Source organism: Enoplosus armatus, chromosome 6 (genome assembly GCF_043641665.1).
Source record: "Enoplosus armatus isolate fEnoArm2 chromosome 6, fEnoArm2.hap1, whole genome shotgun sequence".
NCBI lineage: Eukaryota > Metazoa > Chordata > Actinopteri > Centrarchiformes > Enoplosidae > Enoplosus > Enoplosus armatus.
The window spans coordinates 15,274,835-15,297,402 of record NC_092185.1 but is presented as its reverse complement, the minus strand read 5'-3'; the positions used below and the strand labels follow the sequence as shown (position 1 = coordinate 15,297,402).

Here is a 22,568-nt window from a genome sequence, read left to right as displayed (position 1 = left end):
GCCATTTACAAAAAGACAGAGGGAGAGGGAGAAAATGCAGTCCTTGCTATATTACTGAAATTTATCTTCTACACCATGAGTACCCAGTTTTTTCCTGACGGTGCATTACTTACAAAGCACATACTGTATATATCAAGACTATGCAGCACAGCTGTAACAAGTGTAATCGGCTGCAGGCCACATACAGTAAGAGGATTTGGTTTCTTGACTGGATGGTAAAGTTGGAGAAACTCTTCTCACCAACTGAGCCATCAATCAGAAGAACAACACAGGCACCAGTGTAGTCAAACTGAGCACATTTGTATGAATTGCTGTACTTTTATTAATGGTATGATTGAAGCGTCTCAACCAGAACCCGAGGAAGGAGGGTACAAGTCTAGTAGATGGACAGAATATTCTTTATAGCATCAGAAGATCTGCCGATACGCATTTACATCAGGCAACAGAAAGAGAAATGGTTAACCGTTATGATTTAAAGCAAATATTCAGCATTTAGGGAAGTACACTTTCTGGCAAAGAGTTAGATGAAAAGATTGATACCACTAATATTTGTTCCTTTTTATATAAAGACTACAGCCAGGGGTTGATTAACTTTGCACAAAGACTGAAAAAAAGGGGGTTCAACAGATAGCTAACAAAGTCTACCTGCCAGAAACTTTAAAGGGCACTAATTAATACGTTCTATCTCTGTTTAAAAAGGGTGTAAAAAACAAAGTGTAAAAGCAACGTCATGTGCCGGACTATTTCTTGGCTCTGCCCAGTTGCCAGGCAACCAGTGGAGACTCCAGGAAGTTACTGGTTGCAACCAAGAAACAGAGACACACACATGGCCATCCATCAAACATTAAATTGTTAAATTTGGGTTTGTACGGATAAAACAAAGGATATATGTGTTAATTAACTCTTCACCAGATATTGAATAAGCGCATTTCCCCAAATGTCAAACTTCCTTTAATTCCTTTTTATTATAATGAGTAGTGTCACAAGCAATCAAACATAACCCTAACTAATTATTTCACCAGTAGAGTAGGCAGTCCTAAATGAGATATCCACACTTCCTTGTCCTTGTTTAACATGTGTTTCTGCCAAGAGCTCTGATGAAGAGTAGAAAAAGCAAGCAGACAAGCAAACGCACTGGTCAACACAATGTAACTTTCACGATCAACGTCAAGTCAGTGGTTTTTGACCTGGTCTGTATTACACGGTACGAAACATGTCACATTCACACAGTGCATCATGGGCCTCCTCTGTCCATTGAGATTAGTGTTACAGCTCAAATGGGCTGAAATGGAACAAAACTGCACTGGGACCCAGAGGGAAGGCAGAATTTCACAGATCAACCGCCTTTCCTTCAGTTTTTCTGATCTGATTAGTATTCATATCTATAAGCAAAGAGAAAACCGCTATTCAATGACTACATAATACCCTCTGTGGTCTGCCTACATGCGTTACTGTAACATTTCAGTGAATTTCTTTACTATTACAGCTCGATGCTTAGTGTAGAGGTTTTAATCTTCTGCGAAGGGGCAGAGAGAACGGCATTATTTAATCATGCACCAAATCAGTCCTATCATATTGGCTCTGAAAGCTTTTAATGCAGCCAACTCTGATTATTCATCATATAGACACTCGGACAGTTCATATTTACAAAGGCATTCAACAAACTGAGCGCAAAGTACTTTTTAATTTCACTAGAGTATTTAGGCTGCTCAAGGAGGACATCGCATACTGATCAGCTTAAGACCTGTTTTGCACAGGTAGTGGAGAATAATGTAAAATATGACATTAATTACATTTAGTGGGAATGCTTAGGAAGCCACGTCTGTGTAACCTCATCGAGAGTAGAGAGAGAACAAAAACGTTTAATTACTCAGGGCAATTGTGTCCACTGCTTCAAGACATATGCTCACACAGAGTAACGATAAAAACAAGCAATGCAACAGTCACTGCTCTGCAGATAAAAGGAATGGACATGGTTTTAAGTCCTTCATCGTCTTAAAAAGTCTAAGATCCTTCACATTTCTCAATTAGTGCATTCTGTAGCCATCAAGCGTTATTAAACAAATATTAACCTTGGAAGTGCAATTACTTTTTTGTACACGAATAGACAAGAAATAAACGCCAAAGTAGTTGCATAAGAGCCTTACATACAAGTTAACGAGTGAAACAACATAAAGGAATAAACTCTCCAAACAGACTCCAAACTATGTAAACCTAGAAATGAATGTAAACCTAAACTGAAGCAAATGATCCACCACCTGTTAGATAGCTGGGGATATTAGAGGACAATGACACACAATCAATGCCTATATAGTGTCCCTTTTGATGTAAGTACCACCCACAGTGGTGTAAAAAAACAACTCCAAATCCAAAGACCGATGCTACAGTCTGACCGTAGAAAAGCAGATCTAATGGAGCGCCCATGAGATGTGCTTTTTGGTCCAGGTAACCCCCGTTACCCGACAGCAAAAAACTGGATCTATAGTAACACAGTAAGTGGAAGTGAACTACACTCTAATATGGGTGTTACAGTACCAGAGTTAGGGCTAGGGGGTCAAGATGACACCTTCATCCAGGGAAAGCCTCCTCTCCTGGGCAAAAGTCGGACCATGGCCCTGGTCTTGGTTGTTTTGGTTTTTGGTCCTAACTGGGACTAGGCCTCAGACTCCAGGTCTTCTTGTCCTGCTCCGTTGGTCGTGTCGCCCGTCTCAGGCTCCAGCAGCAGGAATTTGCCGTCGTTTGTTAGAGGCATGTTCTTCATCAGCTGGGCCAGAGCCTCAGGGTCCTTGTAAAAAAACAAAAAACAGAAGTGCTAAGTCCAGCTGAGTAAGAATTGACTTTATTTATTTGTGTTTGTGTACCTGCTTTGTCACCTCTATGCTGTTAGGGCTATGGGAGGTAAAATATTGACCAACCCCCTTTATATTCACCAATTTGTAGAGATTTTTTTGTTTCTTTCTTTTTCTGTTCTTCATTGACTGAAAAGGCTACTGTGATTGAGTGTTGTGAAACTATAAAACCAAAAAAAGGCACAAAAGATGAAAATACATATAAAGAGACAGATGCAAGACTTTAAATAACATTAAAAAGAGAGATGTAAAAAAAAAAAAAAATCTATATACAATTGTATAATTAAATACATAATTAATACTGTGAGTGAGGTAAAATATGTTAAGTTTCTAGGTGAAAGCAAGTTTGAAAAGATGAGTTTTACGTTTCCTTTTAAAGGTTATCGCAGAAGTCTGTGAGCAAAGATACACTTCTTTAAACAGGCACTGTATTTTTACAAAGATAAATGTTTGATTCAAATAAAACAGCATCATTGATATAATATTGCCAGTTTCTCTGTTATGGGGGAACATTACCATGAGAGGGTGACTATCACTTTCCCTTGCCACTAAAAATAGCTCATTTATTTAATTATGTTATACTTTCTCCTCTTGTTTATGCCTAATAAACAACTTAATTAAAAAACCTACTAATGGGTTTTGACATTAAAAGAAATATGTTTCCATGACGATACCTTCTTGGCTTCTGTAATGTCCTTTGCCAAGCTTATGGTGTAACATATCTGTGAATAAAGAAAAAAGATAAACTTCATTATACATTTGTGCATCAGTTAACATGTTTCCCCTCCTTGAAAAAAACGTCAGTGTTTGGTCTATCAACCTTTTCGCCCTCTGTGTTGCTCTCAAAGACGAAGGCGCTAAACGACGGCTCTCCCTCCTCATCTCCATCACTCCAGTCTCTGCCCTCAACCACGAATCCCATCAGCCTCCCGTTCTCTTGGTGGGCTGCAAACTGGCACACCTCTCCAAGCTGGAACTGAGAAATGAGGAGTTTTGAGGGAGATGATGTGGAGAGAAAACAGATGTGGTAGGAGTTGAAATTCAGTAAACATCACTGAACCTCTTAATAAAAAAGGGTCTAAGGTTCTTGAGTAAATAGTGAATCGATCTTTTGTCACACTTACACTTATTCTCGTAACTTGAGTCTGCGGGTCAATCAACCTATTGTGAGAACAAAATAAAGACTTCAACAAAAACAGACAAATCCAAGGTTAAGGCTTCATACCTTTATAAGAGAGCTCTTGTCTCTCTTTGTAATAGTCTTTCGCTACAAACAGTACTTTACAGTACAAGGTGAGGTTTCTTACAAATGTGAAAATCCATCACCAGTTATAAAACAGCTCCACTTCACATTTTTGTTGGGCAACCCAAGTGGCAAACAAAAAAGTTGTCACAAGTATTTATGCTTGGTGAGACCCCAGAAGGTTCTTGCTCCAAGGTCTTTTCTCTTTGTTGTCTTCAGGCAGTGATAGTAAAGCACAGCTGGCCAGCTTTCAAGCGTTTGTCCAGTGGCATCGGCTAGTCAAGTCTGTTTTATTTTTATGGCCCAATATCACAAATCAGCCTCCGGGGGCTTCACAAAACAATTCCCTGTTGCGTTGCGCAGTGTGAGAGGTCCAAACCAGACTATCTAACTAAGTTTTAATGCAGTTAATTTAGTTATAAGACATATTTTAACCAAAATTAAATACAGAAAAGATTGTGAGGCTGTGTGGCAGACAACATTACAACTATTGGGAGATTATAAGACTATTAGAGGATGTTTCGCCACATGGCAAGAGGACCAAAAGGATTGCAGAGAAAACACAATCAGCACTATGAATATACCATATTTTCTTTTCTCCATAACTTTGGTACATAACTATCATGTACATTTCGCACCTGCAATACCATAACAGGGTCACAGGCGAACAAACATCAGCACTCTGGGCAGAAAACAATAATTAATTTGTATTTTCTATCTGTATTACTGAATATATCACCATCTTTATATGCTGAGGTCCAATTAGTTGTCTTTGTCTGTCCTTCAGGGGTGGTATTCATGTAACAGTTCATAAATATGTGATGAATTCTACCTGAGGCTACTGCTGGTCACCATGAGGTGAGACTCTGTGGTCCTGAAGATGTTGTGGATGGCTCGGGCAGCCAGCACCTGCCTCATGGCCTCATAGATCACCTCCTGATTGTTGCCACAACGCACGGCCATTGAGCCCAGGAAGCGCACGGCGAATACCTGCTGCAGGAGGGAGTCTGCAGAAACATACAAACATCACCCACACACAAACATGTCAGCAGCATGAACACTCAAAGACAGGGACAACACAGGAACATTCATGTAAGAGAGTAAACTCACAATGAGGTTAAGCTGAACTCAAACAGTGCAGAGAGAAAGAGGACCATTAAATAGCATTTGGAAGAGGAAAATGGTTACCGTCACTTTCTGTTGAACAGTCATCGTCCGTTTCTCCAAATGGATTTGTGCGTCTGTCAGGAAGGAGCACACACATACCAGCAAAAGAAAAAAACAATTAAATCCTGTACTGAGCCATTATGAAGCATTCAGCTTCCTGGAAATGTACAGTATATAATTACCACTATGAGGCCAACTTTCAGGAAATTAGCGTCATCACCCACCAGTACCTCATTCCTCATGCACCCACACAAACCTCCTGCCCCAGTAATCCCCTCACCTCCCCCCGCCCCTGTTCTGGTCCTGAAACTCAGAGGCCGGCAGCATGATGTCAAACTGAATGGGAGTCCCAGGGGCTATCAGGTCCTCCGGTTCTGGAGCAGCCCCTGTCTGCTGGGAACCGCCACTGGCAGCATGTATACCTCCTGGCTTCGCTCTGCAGGAATGAGACAGAATGAAGATGAGTTATAAACCAAGTATACCCAAAACCATAAAATCTATAGGCCTGTAAAGGGAATTCTGTAATAAAACTTAAGAGAGCATTTTTGTACATTTTGGATTGTGGATTTTGTCCCCCATCACTTACATTTCAATTGCATTTTGGTTTTGGACTTAAAAACAAACCACCATCCAAAATCTTTATATATAGAGTATCGCTCTTGTTAGAGTCCCATTCGCACCGCTTCCACATGCTGACAAAATTCAAAGCTTGACAGATCCTCCGTGCCTAGTTACCGTTGCTAAGCTGTTATTGGACAATCGCTGTTAGGGGGAGGGGTTTAGCGAACAGCAAAGTGACCATTTATTATCTATTGTTATATTTATCTAATCTATTGTCTCATTTAGGGAATGACAATTATAATCATTCTCAGTAATCATAGGTTTGCATTTTATTCTTCCCTCCCTCCTGAACCAAACTGTCATCTCAAAAGCTAAAAAAAAAAAATGCAGTTACAGTGTTGCACAGACACAATGATTATCTCGTATTTCACAATAAATACTGACATAAAGAGCCAAAAAAACACCAAAACCATGGCTCATACAGATCAAAAGGACGGTGCAGCTCAGTCCTCAGTTTAAACATTTTTCCCCACTATAAAAGCATTCAATCATAAAATTCAGGAGAGGATGCAGTATGTAGTGTTATTAATAAACCCTTAAACAAGCAGCATGCCTGACCTGTCAGGGTTGGGTGAGCCTTCTGGTCTCTTCTCAAAACTGGTGATGGGGGTGACTGCCTGGATGGCTGTTTGGTTCAGTCGGATAGCCACAGCCTAACAACAAGAAACAGGGACATTGCAGCATCTCTGTATAAGCAGGTGAGTGTGTGTAAATATTTAAAACATCACCAAGTTTTAACCTCAGCTCTTGTCTCTCAACAGTTGCTCTGTGTACCGTATTTAGGTTCAAAATAAGTCTTAAATTGTATATATTATGCGTATAACATTAAGTGTATTATTTGGGGGGAAGAATAGTCCTTTTGCAACACACAGTCAGTAATAAAAAATATATTAGTGTTCATAGGCATGTCATAATATGAAAAATAACATAATTAGCAGTAATGAGATTGTAAATTGAAAATTATTTGTAAAATAACTGGAAAATTGAAAAAATATATAATAGGTCTATGATTTATAATTTACAGAAACTGTCATATATGATATATGATGTTATAAATCAAGGATTTATTGGAGTGCAAGTTTCCTCTCTACACTGTTGTTATAAGCTATTTAGTGGCAACAACATAGAGAATGCTCGATTCTTTTTTTAATAAAAACAAGTAACACAGGTCACGAGAAGAAACGAAATAAAGGAGTGGCCACAGAACACAGAACTTGACATTTGTTTGTATACAAATGAGGATCCATGCAGTTTTACATCCACGCTAGGAGAGAATGAGGGAATTTTTTCACACCTGACAACAACTAAATCAACTAAATAAGCTGTGTCTGAAATCCTTCTCCATTTGCTGCTTGGTGCACTGTACTTACTTCCCGGCTTTTCATGTGTGTCTGAATTCTATGTATCACCATCAAAAATTCCCACAGTGGAACAGAAAATATACAGTAGTTTCCATAAGAAACTATCTACAGATACACAATTATTTGCTAAAAGTCCTGTGCTTTTGCTCCTGAGATGACAAGCATGTCATTTGCAGCTACGTGACACTGCACCTGTCAGTGCCGACACACTGAAAATCTCTAATTATTACTCAATCTCTGGTAAGAAAGAGTGATCTCAGACACAGCTATAGTCTGTTTGTCTCTAGAATGTCTCTGTAAACAATCTGAAAAATACGAAAAACATTTTCATAGAGCCAGCCCAGATTCTGGGATAGAAAAGCACTAAAGGCAACAACAGCTGTGAGACACTTGAGAGAAAGGAGGGGGGGGATCTGCGTGACAGCACCGGAACAACACCATTACATTTTATGTCTCCTTAACAAAGAATAAGTTCCCCCCATATTATGTGTTACTAATTAAAGTGGTGGCACAACAAATAAATGTCTCACTACCTGATCAAATAACGTGGAGGATGTTCTAACTACCAAGATAAATGAAATGCTTCTGATTTAAAATCTTAAATATTTGCTTTCACTGGTGTCTTTTCTATCTTGCAGTGTGTGTGTGGGTATGAAACTGTGTGGGAGTGTGCGTTACCTCTGGGTTGTCAGTCAGGTAGATCTGTCTGGAGATATTGTTCACGGTGCAAATCCACTGAGGAAGAAACGCGGAGATCCACATTAGGACTTCCTCTAGCTCAAGACGTGAGCCGCCTGAAATCACTTGACTGATACCAGCTGTGACAGACCAGTCAGATGTGTCCAAGCACAAAACCAAATATAAAAACCACACAAATGAGTCTCGACAGCTCCTCCGCCGTTCTATGACTGATACTTATACCAGCAGATATCTTTTGGATGAAGATGTAAAACAATAAAGCAGATCAAACACAGCTGTTTGAACAGACTCTTCCACACTTACTTCTTCATATTCCCTTTTGCTCTCAGCTTGTAGAATCATTGACCTGGAGGTATTAGTGACAATGGAGTGAATTACATAAAACACATCAAATATCTCAAACAAGTTTGTGAATTATTCTCATTGTTGGATATGTAGAAAAATGTACATACGTTTTGCCTGAGGGGGAGGTTATCTGGAAGCAGTAGCGTCTGTCCTCGCACTCCACAGCCATGACGGAGCTGTTGTCCAGGTCCAGCACCATGCCCCCGGCCACCGCCCCCCGTGGCTGACACATGAGGTTGCCTCCCTGGGTGAAGAAGTAGAGTCGGTCCCAGGCTGTGGTCACTAGGCCTGTTTTACTGGAGCACAAAAAAGAAGGGGCAGAAAAAGTGGATAAAAGGTCAGCACTACAGGATGAGATTTTGAAAAACAGACTAATAGCTTTTGCTGCCACAAGTGGCATAATGGAAACAAGCGCTACATAAAGGGAAAGAAGGATTTAAGGTTGGACGTGATGGAAATTCCTAGCTCATGTCTGGCTTACAAACATTACAAAACATTACCCCTTACAAGGTTAGTTAAGGATATCATAACAAAAATAAACAAACATACATTTAATTAGAATTGGAAAAAAGAAAAATCTTTAAAATGTTAAAAAAAACTATTATTAAAGTTATTTAACCAGATCTTGAACTGAAGGATTGCCTCGTGTTTTCCTTAAATTATACCACGCTGTTGTTATTTCTTATTTATATCAGTGACTTGATAACTTGCCAGTAATAACTGATCGTTCGGCATAGTCAACACAATTCCTTGGTGTAATGGAAATGTCACATTCACTTTGTAGTACACGTTAAAAGACAAGGCTGTTACTTTTCTACAAACTGTCTTATATACTTGTTTATGATAATTGCTTTGGAATTAACATTTCATTCTGGTCAACTCAGAAAATTATCAGCCACATTACTTTTTCTGAGGACAACAACTTTCACAACAACTAGATAAACTAAAAGCTGTGTCTGAAATCATTCTCCACTTGCTGCTTGGTGCACTGTACTTACTTCCCAGCTTTTCATGTGCGTCTGAATTCTATGTAGCACCTATTCTATTTTGTCCTTATTTTCCACAGCATTTTATTTTTCACAATTTTGAAAAATAAACAGAAATTCTCTCTCACATGTAAATGCTTGAGTTGTTCTCAATCCCTTTTTATTTGTCTTTGGATTTTCAGTGCTCTTTGGAGAGGATCTGTATCCTTGCACAGCTGTTTTGTTTGTGCTTTTGAATTTGTTTTGGCGATTATGGTTTCGGTGCATATAAATAAAAAAAATAAACTACAATGTAATTTAACTCTGACTCACTCAGTCTCAAAACAAAGCGTGTGTGTATGACTCATTTGAATTGCTCATCTGTAAGCCTTCATCTTGTACATTCTATTTAATAAATATTCCCAAATAAATTACCTTTGATTAATATCGAAGTTTGTGGCTCATGCTGCCATGGGTGACTCAGACCCTTGATATTAAGAAATCATTCGAAACAGCAAATGTTCTCTGGACTCAGCTCCTTTTGACAAGCGTTTGAGGCTGCTTGCGGTGAGTGTCATTAAACAGAATGGCATTCTGTGGAAACCTTTTCTCTGGTGTCACAGACATTTGTCAAAGACTTTGGATATATATTGAGGGAGAGAGAGAGTTTGACAGCTCTGACATTTCACTAAATCACATTGAGAGCTACGCTACAGTTCTACCCCCTGAAACCATCAAGGAAGTTTCCCTTCTCATACATCCACTCTACAATAAGCTGACAGCGCACACTGTCATGTTACCTGACCCACCGTCAGCTGTGACAGACTTATTGTTTACTGTGTTCATGCGCATTTTGAGCAACTTCAGCAAGAGAAGCAAGAATCTTTTCTCTGTTGTCTCTGGTTATTTAGACAGGCTAAAGTAGCCTCTGTATATTGATTGCACCATATATTGCACCAGACTTAATTCCTTAACAAAACATTGAAATTTCACATACGCACAATGAGGACAGATTAAAAGCTTGTTCCTCAGCTGTTCAATTCGTTTTTCCCCCTCAAGACACTCCTTAACATATCGACTAGCAAGGAACGCTATGTGAATAGGAAGTGTCACTGGAAATTAGAAAGGGCCGTAATGAGTGTAATTAATCTTACTTCCTAATGTTGAGGTAGCCAGCCTTCTGGATAAGTGTGCGATTGACAGGCTCAATGTCCTTATCTGGCATATAGACAGTGTCCTCCACAGACAGAAGCTCCCTCTGGGACCCACGCATGGCCTCCGCCTCCACATCCAGCTGGGCCTGGATACTAGACAGGAAGAAAGTTTTAATACAGGCAAAATCCATCAAAACTGACTTTCACAAATTTTAACTTTTCTACAAATTGTGCATTATTATACAGGATTTTTAGATATGCATAATTAAAACTATTAATATTTAGTATTTTTGTGTAAAATCACAGTTGCATTAGCTGAAAAGGCTGATCAAAACTATGTGTCACAGTAACATTATTTCTGCTTAGGATCATACACAACAAGCCACAGTACTTTATATTGCTCCTACCAAAGCTACGGTTTATCACATGTACTATATGCATGAAAATGAATGTTAACAAGATAGTCTTTACTTTTGCGTCATGCTGGACACAGAGGAGAGAAAGTTGTCCATCTTCTTTGACACAAGCTCCACGCCTTTCTTGAAGAAGCTGATCTGAGAGATTAGAGATAATAATGAGCAATTCTAGAAATTTCTAGAAACAGACAATAATCACATGGTCACATGGAGGGCTGCAGTGAACGATTAGTTTCATTATCAATTAATCTGCCCTTTATTTTCTTTTCCCATCGTTTTCTCTGTAAAATGTCAGAAAACAGTGATAAATACTTTATCATTTTCCACAGCAAAAGGTGATGTATTCAGATAGCTTGTTTTATTTGGACAACAGTCCAAAGATATTTAGTTTGCTATCATATTTGAAAAAGAAAAGCATCAAATCCTCACAAATGAGAAGCTGCAACCAGAGAATGTTTGGTGTTTTTGCTTGAAAAATGACAATTAATCCATTATAAAAACAGCAGATTAATGTTTCTGTTGATTGACTAATCAATTAATTAACTTCTTGTTGCAGCTCTAGTCACATCCTTACAGGCTTAGGCCTTAAAATTTAATGTCTTTTGCCCCCATAGTTTATATTTCATGGACACATTGCACTAATGATAGTAAATGAGTTCCAATCAGGAAATCGCTTCTCATTTTTAAATCCTGAACTTCAATACTGATGCGATAATGAGGTCTGGCCCAGTTTGTAGGCCGAAAAGCTGCTCAGTACCTGTGCCTGTGTGTAGCCTAGCATAGGTTCCAGCATAGCTACTCTCTTGCGATACTGCAGGGCGTTGAGGGCGCAGTAATACTGGAGTGAGGCCTGGTGCTGCTTCCTTCTAGTGTAGGCCACCTCCTTCACCAAGTCTGACTTCAGCTTTTCAGACAGGAGAGAGTTAAACATGCAAATATATACACACACACACACACACACACACACACACACACACACACTATCAAGCTCTGCACACACACTCATACAATATGCAAACACTTGTTCTACTCTCACACACATACAAATAAGCAACATGAGTCGCATTATCTCGTAGGTCCAAGAAGACATGGCGACACATTCAATAGAAGCAAAGTATAGGAATCTTATCTTTGCAGCCATTATAGCGCATGCTGCTGTTACAGTCTAACTACAACAGTGGGGCCTGGCAGCAGAGGAATAATTAATTCCATCTATTTGTATTTCAAACGATTATAAAACACTCCCACTGCATTACCAGAGCATTACTGCACTGTAAGGCCTTTAACAGCCTGGGATCAATGGGGAAAAGCTGTGTGAAGCTGAGAAAGCACTTCCCTTTCACTCTACCTTCTCATTCTCCTTCTTCTTGGGCAATCGGCTGTATTTGACCATAGCTGCCTCATGCTCTGCAGGAGAGGAGAAAGGACATGAGAATCAGATAGCAACTGGATGCTGTAATTGTTTTCCGAAATAGGTTAGGATGTGTACTTACCATCTGTGGCAATCCCAAATATTTCCTTCAGTGTGCTTATCTCTGAAACGTTCAACATATAGTATGTTTTGTTAGAATAGCATTATTGCTTGAAGCAGATAACTCAAGACAAAATGGTTGTACAAACTGAATCCATTGTATTTTAGAATTATTGATGAATGTGATTTTGAAATGTGTGTTTTGTTTTACATTTTTGATATTTAGAAGAATAATATCTTAGCTTTAATATTCTAAACCCTATAACAGAGAGCAGATTAATCTGTAATAATATGACAATAATGTGCTATGATGGTGGCCTTGGGGTTAAGGTGCTGACCATGAATAGCAACATCCTAATTTTGAACCTCTGTTGCATGTCATTCCCTCTCTCCATCCATGACATTTTCTGTCATCTCTCTATCGTCAACTTGGTAATAAAGGCATAAAATACAGTAAATATACTTAAATGTAAAATGTATTACATGTGAGTGTGTGGCCCTACCTGTGAGGTCTTTCTCTCGGAACTGGATCAAGGGGAAGACCATGCTGTCAGCCATCTGGTTGGCTAGCTCAGAGTGGAGCGAGTTCAGCTGGACCACACAAAACAGATTACACAGGAATATCAAGCTCTGCACAAGCACACAAACAGAAAATGTACCCCCGCCAAACATCTTGAGGGATTTCAATTTATTTTAATATGTACAGTGACATTTGCTGCCAGCCATTGCTGCAGCAATCTGGAAAGTAACATTCTCTGTGAAATGGGTGTATAACTGCAGACAACGCCTCTGCTACATCATAAAAAAACCATATTGTGGACCAGTAGATTTCGTGAAGAGAATAATAAAACCTGCTGTTTACTCTGACATTGGAAACAGGACCACATATCGCACACAAGCAAATCCTGCTATAATTCTCGACGCTTATCAACAAGCAACACTCAACACAACATCTAACAAGCTGACGTTCAGTTTAATCTAAAAGATTTAGCAAGTACTAAAGTTCACAGGATTTGGCAGAGTAGTAGTATGCCCTAATTCTCACTGTGAAAAGAGTTCTCCTCTGTAAATGCTGAGGTAATTGATTTCACTGTGATTGTGCTTTATATGATTATATGTGACAAATAAACTTGATTAATGGTAAAGGTCAAGCAAACAATCAACCTGTGTCCTCTGAGCATATGTGTGTGTGTGGATGTGTGTCCTGAATCCTGTTGAGTGCTGACTGGGCAGGCTTGTGGACCCCCATGGCTGACAGTGAAAGGCCCATCTGTTTTATCTATATACCTGGGCCTACACACCCCTCCTTCATCCATCCATCCATGCACCCACCGCTGCCTCCCTCCAGCCATCCATCCGGTGCAATAGGCATCATATGCACCTCACCGCTCCCCTCTTAGCGTCAGCATACAAACAGTTCCGGTCTTACAGGGAGGATAATGCTCAGGCCTTTTCATTGAGGTCATTTTCACCAGCGTGCTAGGGGAGCTCAGGTGCAATATCCTTTGTAACATGATAGAGGACCAACTACTGGCCGTGCAGTAGTTTATCACCCCTCTCTTCAGCTGTGAGTGCAGAACACACACACACACACACACATACAAAACAGCAATACTGCAAACACAGAACTCACCTCCCCTACAGTTTTGGCAAAGTTCTGCAGCGTGGTGATTACCTCTTCATCACCTTTTCCAAGGGCAAAGTTCTAGACAGAAGAAGAAGAGAGGGGGACAAGTTTAAACCACAAAGCTGCATAATGTAGCATAGATTTAGCCAATACTAGGGGCTAAGAAGTTAAAAAATACCCCGTTCTGCCAGGATTTCTGGCACATCACTTTCATGGAACAAAGCCAAAGATGCTAATAAACCCCATGCTAAGATGCTGAGTTTCAAGCTTTGTTTAAAGGAACTAAAAAGTACATCCATTATAGGTCATTGCAGATTGTTTTTCTATCCACTCTGTTTTCCAACAAAGTTAACTGATCCATATATCTTTTTTCCCCCAGCATGATTTAATAGACCTGCTGTGTTGACTACAGCAACTATTCTACTTTTTAGTTCTTGTTAGCTACATAATATGAGACCCCATGATAGATTGCCAACAGAGAGGCACTTCTACTTCAAGGTTCTTTCAGAAGCAAAGATGAGGTGTGGCTGACACATACAATGGGATTAAGTCACGAACATGGTCGAGGACGTAAGTTTGGTTTCAGTGGGGAGGACAAAATTACATAAACAAACTGTATATATATATATATATTTATCAATGATAAAATTGGCTAAAATTTGATTTATTTAAATCAAATTGTGCTTTCCATATTAATGGTAGTATTAAAAAAAAGTACAGATGCAATGTAAAACTCTAAAGCTCAGCAGCACTGACCTCACTTGAAATCATTTTTGTTTTTGATAATGCTAGATAATGTTTTTTCTGCATCTTTAATATGAACAGCACTGTGCTTTACTGTCTTGTTTTTGACTAATGTCCAAAGCTAGCATTTATTTTAGGAGAATATTAATTAGAAATATAAATATTACCCCAAAAACACACATTGGCAGAACATTTTTTCAGCCTTAAGTAGTGGCTGCTCTTATTCCTTTCAGGCTGCATACGAACCCAACAACCTTATCAATAAGGCCTGTGAGGCCAACTCACAACAGCAAATGGTAATAACTAATTAACCAACCATTCAGCTACCAAGGCGCTCTATATCTACCATTTTTGTCAACTATTATCTTCTCTTATCTGGACTATGGTGGCTGGACAGTCAGAGAACAATGCTCAGAGAGACTGCAGTAAGAAAATCAACCTGAGACAATGAAAGTGAGGGGGACATGTCCCCTCCCATGCCTTGATCATGGCACCCATACTTACTTTCTTCTCATATTCCAGAAGCTGCTGTGAGAGCTGCTCTGTGGCCAATCCCATCTCACTCTGTAATAGGAAGGTAGAGGGACAAAACAAAGTTCACTGACTAGATTACTAGGGATTTGTCCGTAGCTTCTATATGTGTCATTCTTTCTTCAGCTGTTGAAGGAATAAAATGAAGTGAATGGACAACAGGTGAATCAGGGTTCCAATGAAAATGCCTTGGAAAAAGCACAAGGTAACAAGGTCATATAAACGCCAACTCTATTGGTGAACTATTATTGGTTCAGAAAAGGTTTGACGTCATGTTACATAAGCGGTGTTTGTTTTCAGGAGAAAAATGAAGCCTTTATTGTGACTGCAACATTTGAGCATGTCTACGCCCTGACAGCACACGTAGTGTTTCACCCTGTTCACTGAGGAAATTGTACAGATTGTATAGATTGTTTTAAAGGCACTATGTAACACCACTTAAGTTGCAAAACTGGTTAAAATGTTTCTCAGCTTTTACAAGATCCTTGTAAAAATAATGTTTCATTCATCAGTTTGTATGTGTGAGGTTGCAAATGTCCTGCAAATATCCTAGTTTGGTATTTGTCTGGTCAAAAACTGAAACCCCATCAGCACCATCTTCTCTTCAGTGCAAATCAAAACAATTCTCTACTATAGTTCAATTATGCAAATGTTCAACCCAAAGTCATCTTCAATCAGGCAAATAAAATTATGAATCCTGTACAGATGTAAAAAAAAAAAAAAAAAAAATGTTTCAGTGTTTGAACATGTGTGGACGTTTCACAGAGCCACACACCACTAAGGGAAGAGAGTGTATGTGCGTCTGTTTGTGTTTTGCTCAGTACCTGGGCTCCAAACACCCGCTGCAACGATTGTAGCAGCTGGTTGGTGTAGTCTGTAAGCATCCCAGCATCTTCCTCAAACACACTGAGCAGGGAGCGAGTCTGTGGGACAAAACGTACACACACTCTTTTGACGAATATGACAAAGGGATGAACCAACAAGATGATTGCTCGATAATTGTAGCTGAAACAATTTGTCTATTAATCGTTCAACAATAATAATACAAAAATTGTCAGGTGCCCATATGAATACTGAAACAGGTCTAAATATATTGGCCCTCAAGAGATTACTGCAATTTCAATGTAAGTGATGGGGGACAAAGTCCACAGTTGTCGTTCGGCATACAAATGAAGTTTATCTGAAATGTGTCTGAGGTTTTAGCAGTTAGATAAATCAAGTGGATATCTTCCAAAGTTACAGCCATTTTAGTACAAACTTCCCTCGGAGGGATACCAACAAAAACACTTTGTCGTAACATTGGAAGATATCCACTTTATTTGACCAACTCAGACTGCTGAGAACTCATATTAACTTCAGATAAACTTTGTAATACATTTTTGCATAGAGCAAGGACTGTGGCTTTTGTCCCCCATCACTTACATTATAAGTGCATTACAGTATACTGCTGGAAGTGTAAAGAGGCCATAAGACAATATGTGAAAGAAAAGAAGGTAGCTACAGCATGCAGAGGCATATTGAAGAGCTGCTTTAAAGTGAAACTAAAGGCATAATGATTTTACAGAGGGCTGAATATGCAAATGGCGAATATCCTGTCTGGGTGTTGTTTCTTTTCCATAAACAGGTGCAGCAAGGCAGGGCAGATACAGCAGAGAGGAACACACCCATCGGCTAAAGTCTGTTTACATTTCACTCCGGCTGACTTTTGCCACAGAAGGATTGAAAGCCATTTCACACCAAAAGGAAATTATCTGGAATATTGTCAACCTTGGCTGTGTTTACACAACGTGGAAAAACACCACCCCTATTTCTTATTAGGTAGAAACTGCATTTTGATGGACAAAAACGTACAGAAGACAAATGACCCTCCAGCATGGGTTGCACTTAAGCAGAGCCATCAAAGAGGTCAGCCCTGTTCGGGAAAAGAGTGATGCAACAGACAGCAGAAAATACACAAGATGTGCACAATAGCAAAGACTGCCCTGTATTTCACCTCTTCATCACCAATACCCTTGCATGAGGCCTGGGACTTGGTGAACAGCTTTCATACTGCAATTCAGAGCTATAAGCATCAAACAACATATGGTATTCACTACTGACAGCAACCACTGCTGCCCTGTTGCAGACTATTGACTAATTCCAGGGGAGTCCGATAATGGAAACCCCTCCCACATCCTGCGAATCAGGCCCAATTCGGCTCCAGAATTGGGTCAAGAACCAAAAATCTAACTTCATACGACATTGGAAAATTAAAAGATTGCAGAAGAGTACTTCTGGTTGAGCTATGGTCGTGACATCTTCCATAGTGGTATGAGTCTGGATATACATCAGAATAACACCTCTGACAGAGAGAGGAGCCCTGTGACGAGCAGTAGCTTTGTAAATACAACACAGGCACACAAATGCCGACATTTATGACTAGCTGTATAAACTACAACATTGTTTACAGAAGGAAGGTGCAGCCACTCTTGACAGAGGCTTGAATTCTCATAACAGTGTGTCAATTTGGAGCTGTCATCGACCAGAGGAAACAGCCTATACAACGGGAACAAGATAATGTCTGGGCTAGTAAGCTAACTTCAGCGCCTGTAGCGTCTTTTTATGTGACAGTTGTGTCTTTAAACGTGATAAAACCCACACAGGCCTACCTGAGGACTGTCCTGTAAAGCCTCCTCCAGGAGCAGTTTGTGATGTACGGCCGGCATCTTGAGAGCGGTGGAAGAAAAGGAATGGGAGCTTGAATTATTTAGAGCGTGGACTCTGTTTCCCAGAAGTCTCTGCGCGGGTGAGAGGGAACACGTAGGAGTTGGAGGCGGGCCCAAGTCTGAGCTCATCCACAGCAAGTTAAGAGCAACTAGTGACTAGTAAAAACAGCGACAAGTTAACTCTAAACTAGATATTTGTATGGTTGTATATGTAATTTACTTCTGTTCTAAAGATGTGATTTGTTTTGTAGCAAAGCTTCGAGGCAGTTAGCGGTTTACTATTAGGTTGGTAGGCTACGTCTAACTGTACCATTTTAGTATCAACAGTGACTCCATGTGGACATTTGAAGAATTGCAGAGTTTAATTTCAAAATACGGCATTTGTCACTTGAAAAATAAGTGACACAGACTCTTACAAAATGAAGAAAGATACCATAAATTCTTGGTCGGCCAAAGGTAAAACAGAGCGAGTCTTTCATATTTCAACAGTGGTGGAACATGGTGGAAGTGTTGTGATCTATCACTGAATCAAAAGTAGCACCACAATGTAGCCTAAATATAATCAATTGCAAATAAACGTTCTGCATTCAAAATGTTACTTAAAAGTACAGAAATACTCAATCAGTGAAATGTACTCAGAGTAACAAAAGTGAAATCATTACTTACTACATTACTCATTATGGAGGCAGATGTCATACTTTTTATGTATGATATTATTAGATTTTTAATACAAATTAATTGTTAGTTGTTACTCACATCAATTAAATGTATTGGAGCAAAAAGTACAATATTTCCGTCTGAGTCGCAGTACAAGCATAAAGTAGCATCAAATAGGAAATCTCAAGTAAAGTGAAGCAATGTTTGAAATGGTGAGATGTGTCTTAAAATGGTGCTCATGAAATCTAGAGTAATTGCAAAATGAGATATAATCATTTCAAACTGACACACTCTTTTAAAGTAATTACCACAATAAAAGGTAAGCCCATTATGGAGACGATTATGGCTTTCAATGAAAGTTTTGATTCATCCTATAACTTATTTTCCTTAACTAAAGATTTGATTCCAACACTGACCTTTTGGTTTGGATTCATAATTATGACCATGTAATTGTGTTTATCAACCTATGTAGGCTAATACAATTGATTATTGTATTTATTGATTAATTAATTGTTTAGTTTATAAAATGACAGAAAAAAAGGCTCAACTAACTTTTTTTAAAGGTTATGTCTTCAAAGTTTCAGTCCAAAACCCAAAAGTTGTTCAATTTACAATGATATAAAACAAAGGAAAGCAGTAAATCTTGTTTAGACTTTAATGAATTTAATAGATGACCTAGAAGATGAATTCTAATTTAACTATTAATATTGTGTCAATTGACTAAGAGATGAATCGACTTGATTGTTTCAGTACCACAGGTATTTATGTTTTTATGAATTTCTCCACATCGGCCGTCAAAATTATGAGGCATAGAGTTACCAGCAGGGCCTGTCGACCTCTGACTTCCTCTGATTATTAAAATGTTTGTCAAGGCAACAATCTGAGAATTCTTTTTAGCAAAATAAATGGATATTAGGTATAAAAAATAGTTGAGAAGTACCATGTGCCTTTTAAAATCACATCTACTCACTAAGTCCTGGAAGAAATCATCATCCTGCTCTCGCCTTGCTTTGTTTCTGCATAATAGCCATTTTACAGGCAGATCATGTGATGTACTGAATATTGATGGCTCTCTAATTACTTCACACTTCCTGCAGAGGCTGCACACATCCGGGGGGAAAAAAATCCCCTCCTGGATGATAAAGTGAATAGTTACCATGCTGTTATACTTTCCAAATGTCAGATACTCTGACCGACTATGTTCTCTGATGTCACACTTCCTCTTTTACTTTCATGTAATCTGATCTTAATTTCATCCGCCACTATACTAACAGTTCTCCAATGTAATAAAAAAAACAAAATATCTGCTAGAAAAATCATGCACAGACGTACATTTACCATTCACTTAATTCCAGGGTATAAGATGACTTCCTGTGTAATACTTAAACTACTGTATATTAAAAGTCAACTACTTCGTCATGTTAAAATATTTGCCGAAAGCATACTGTCTCAATGATGTGGCACTTTAGTCTCAATTTGAGTGTACTTCTAATCACACACAAACACCACAGATTTGACTCTTTGTTTTATTTGGACTGATCCGATTTATGCTAAAAAGGTGGCCTTCATAGCACTGACAATTTTATAGTGACTTCATATGAATATTGAATGATATTGATAGGTTTTGGTGTAAAAGCTAAAGTAAAAAAGTTGGTTGACATCAGATTACTATAAAATTATCTGCTAGTTTTGGAAATTAGCCATCTTCATCAAAGGATTAAAAATGGTTGGTGGTATGTTTCAGGGTGGATTTTCTTGAAAAATAACATTTTTGAGGGGTTACATCTGTGTTATGTATGTATAAATGTATGACTTTTGATCAGGTTATTTGAAAAATAAAAACACAAGTAAATAAAACAAAAGGTGTCCAAATACAAAGAACAATACAGCCAGTAAGTATCTTGTGAATTAAAACTGTTAATAGTGATATAATATATACTGACATACATACTGGAGTCAAACAAGAATTACACCAGATGTTGTTTCTCGTATTATATTGGCCAGTATTAGAATAGTTGAGATTTCCACATATATTTTAGTACAGAACAACACTGATACTTTAAGTTATTTGCTCAGTAAAACCTGATCTCTATAGCAAAGCTTATACATCACCTCATTGTTGTAACTTCTATTAAAGTGCAAAAAAAATCATCAAGGCATCGCCATCCTAACACAACCTTTAATATAATAGAGTTTTACTTGAAACAAATGTTAAAATGAACTGAAATATTCCAGTGTTTCCAGTGTAATATGATCTATTTTGAGAACAGAAATAACACCTTGTTGTTATAGAGATAACTTTATCCTCGAAAGCAGATGAAACACAAGATGTAACATTGAAATTGCCTCAGTTATTTTACTTGATCCAAGACATTTTAGGTCTTTATAACAGTCTAATTGACTTGTTAAGGTAGTTATGTCGTGTTGTGTTGTGTCTTGATAATGTAGGCAAGCCATGACAAGCAGTGTCTCCTCATCAATCTCCCAGGCAGCCTGAGCAGGAGCACATTCTTTCCTCCCCAGTGGACTTGTGTTGTTTAATTGGTTAAGTTGTGCTCTAAATTAGATAAGGCTTTTCAGTACTGACTTTTATAATTAATTGTGTTTGCTGGCTTGGCTAAGTCTGGGCTATAAAAAGAGATGCTTGTCGGTAGAACTAACCTGGAATTAGACAAAGCAGTGATTCAAGGAAACAAACTCTCAGAAGAAAGTAGAGAAGAATTGTGCAAAAGCTTGTGACTGGGACAGTACAAGAAAATGACCCTTACCCCCCATAGAAAAGTACCCAATGTGGCCAAAGTATACCTTCAAAGCTAGCGTCTCTGTGAGGCTGCACTTATCACAGCTGTGCTTTGAGCTAAATGCTATTATGTCAGCATGCTAACATGGTTACAAACATAATGCTTGCATGTTTATGTTTAGCAGGTATAATGGTTACCATATGTTCACCAATTTAATTTAGCATGTTAGCATGCTAACATTTGCACCAAACACAAAGTACAGCTGATGATGATGGCAGTTTCATTAGTTTTGTCAAAAGTTAAGGGATTACTAAAGTTATTACAATTCATCCTGAGGAGGACATGAATGTGTGTTTCAAATTTTACGGCAGTCCATCTAATAGTTATAAAGACATTTCACACAAAAACACATATGTGAACCTCACAGTGGTGCTACAGAAAAAGACACCCCTAGAGCGTAGAGCCTACAGCAAAAAAATATGTCTGCTATTTAAAAGTACTTTCGTTTTCCCCCAAAATGTATTATGGGCAATTTCTCCTGTGCTGCCATCCTTATTGATGCTAATGCATTACATTTGGTCTGGTGAGGCTCTAGACAGAAGGAGACAGACCAAACACAAGGAGTTGCATCCACCAATACTGCCAATTGTGTTTAAAAGAGCTAAACCGAAAGCACCAATGCTAAGACTAAATGTTAAAGCCACCATTTTCATGTGAAAAACGATTTGAGTCGAAATTAGAGTTTCCAGGTTGTTGAACATATTGATGTTTATGATAATTACAGAAAAACTTTGCTGCTGCCCCCCCCCCCCCCCCCCCGCCTGTTGCTAGGCAACACAGACAGCTGGTTACTCTGCTGAGTGACAGCCTGTCACCTCCGTTCAGTCTCCTGCTCTCTATGGTCACCTACACTGTGTTTTAATGCAGCCGAATTCATGATATAGTTGTTCTCATTTACATATTTGTCTGTTTCTGTTGTCAGACAACTGAAGTTTGAAATACTTATTTAATCATGGCAGCAGTCATTCCCAAGGTGATAACATCCTTATATCTATGTATAATCAACATAAATCCAAGTTAACGACAACAGCTCAGCTGTGTATTTGGCTATATTGGCATTTACGAATGATCACAGAGAAAGTTGTTTTATCCCTACAAAAAAGAGCAAAAAAATGACAATTTGCCACTTTACAGTGGAGTGCGGAACCTTTTGGCATATGCCTACAGGTTTTTCCGTAGCCCAGAGCCATGCAGAGAGACAGTTGTTCATTG

At 38.8% G+C, this 22,568-nt stretch overlaps 1 protein-coding gene across 1 annotated transcript; it reads right to left on the bottom strand.

The window, feature by feature from the left end:
• Nucleotides 1-284: 284 nt before the first annotated feature.
• appl2 (adaptor protein, phosphotyrosine interaction, PH domain and leucine zipper containing 2) lies at nt 285-17,898 on the bottom strand. The gene is made up of 21 exons (XM_070907169.1): nt 17,842-17,898; nt 16,018-16,116; nt 15,167-15,226; nt 13,925-13,996; nt 12,795-12,882; nt 12,314-12,355; nt 12,169-12,227; nt 11,578-11,724; nt 10,876-10,958; nt 10,405-10,557; nt 8,393-8,581; nt 8,244-8,286; nt 7,920-7,976; nt 6,439-6,533; nt 5,540-5,695; nt 5,281-5,333; nt 4,925-5,099; nt 3,974-4,010; nt 3,670-3,825; nt 3,524-3,571; nt 285-2,785 (listed from the first exon to the last, which is right to left on the bottom strand). The coding sequence occupies exons 1-21, from the start codon at nt 17,896-17,898 to the stop codon at nt 2,654-2,656; spliced, it is 2,001 nt and encodes a 666-aa protein (XP_070763270.1). The 3' UTR covers nt 285-2,653.
• Nucleotides 17,899-22,568: the final 4,670 nt, after the last annotated feature.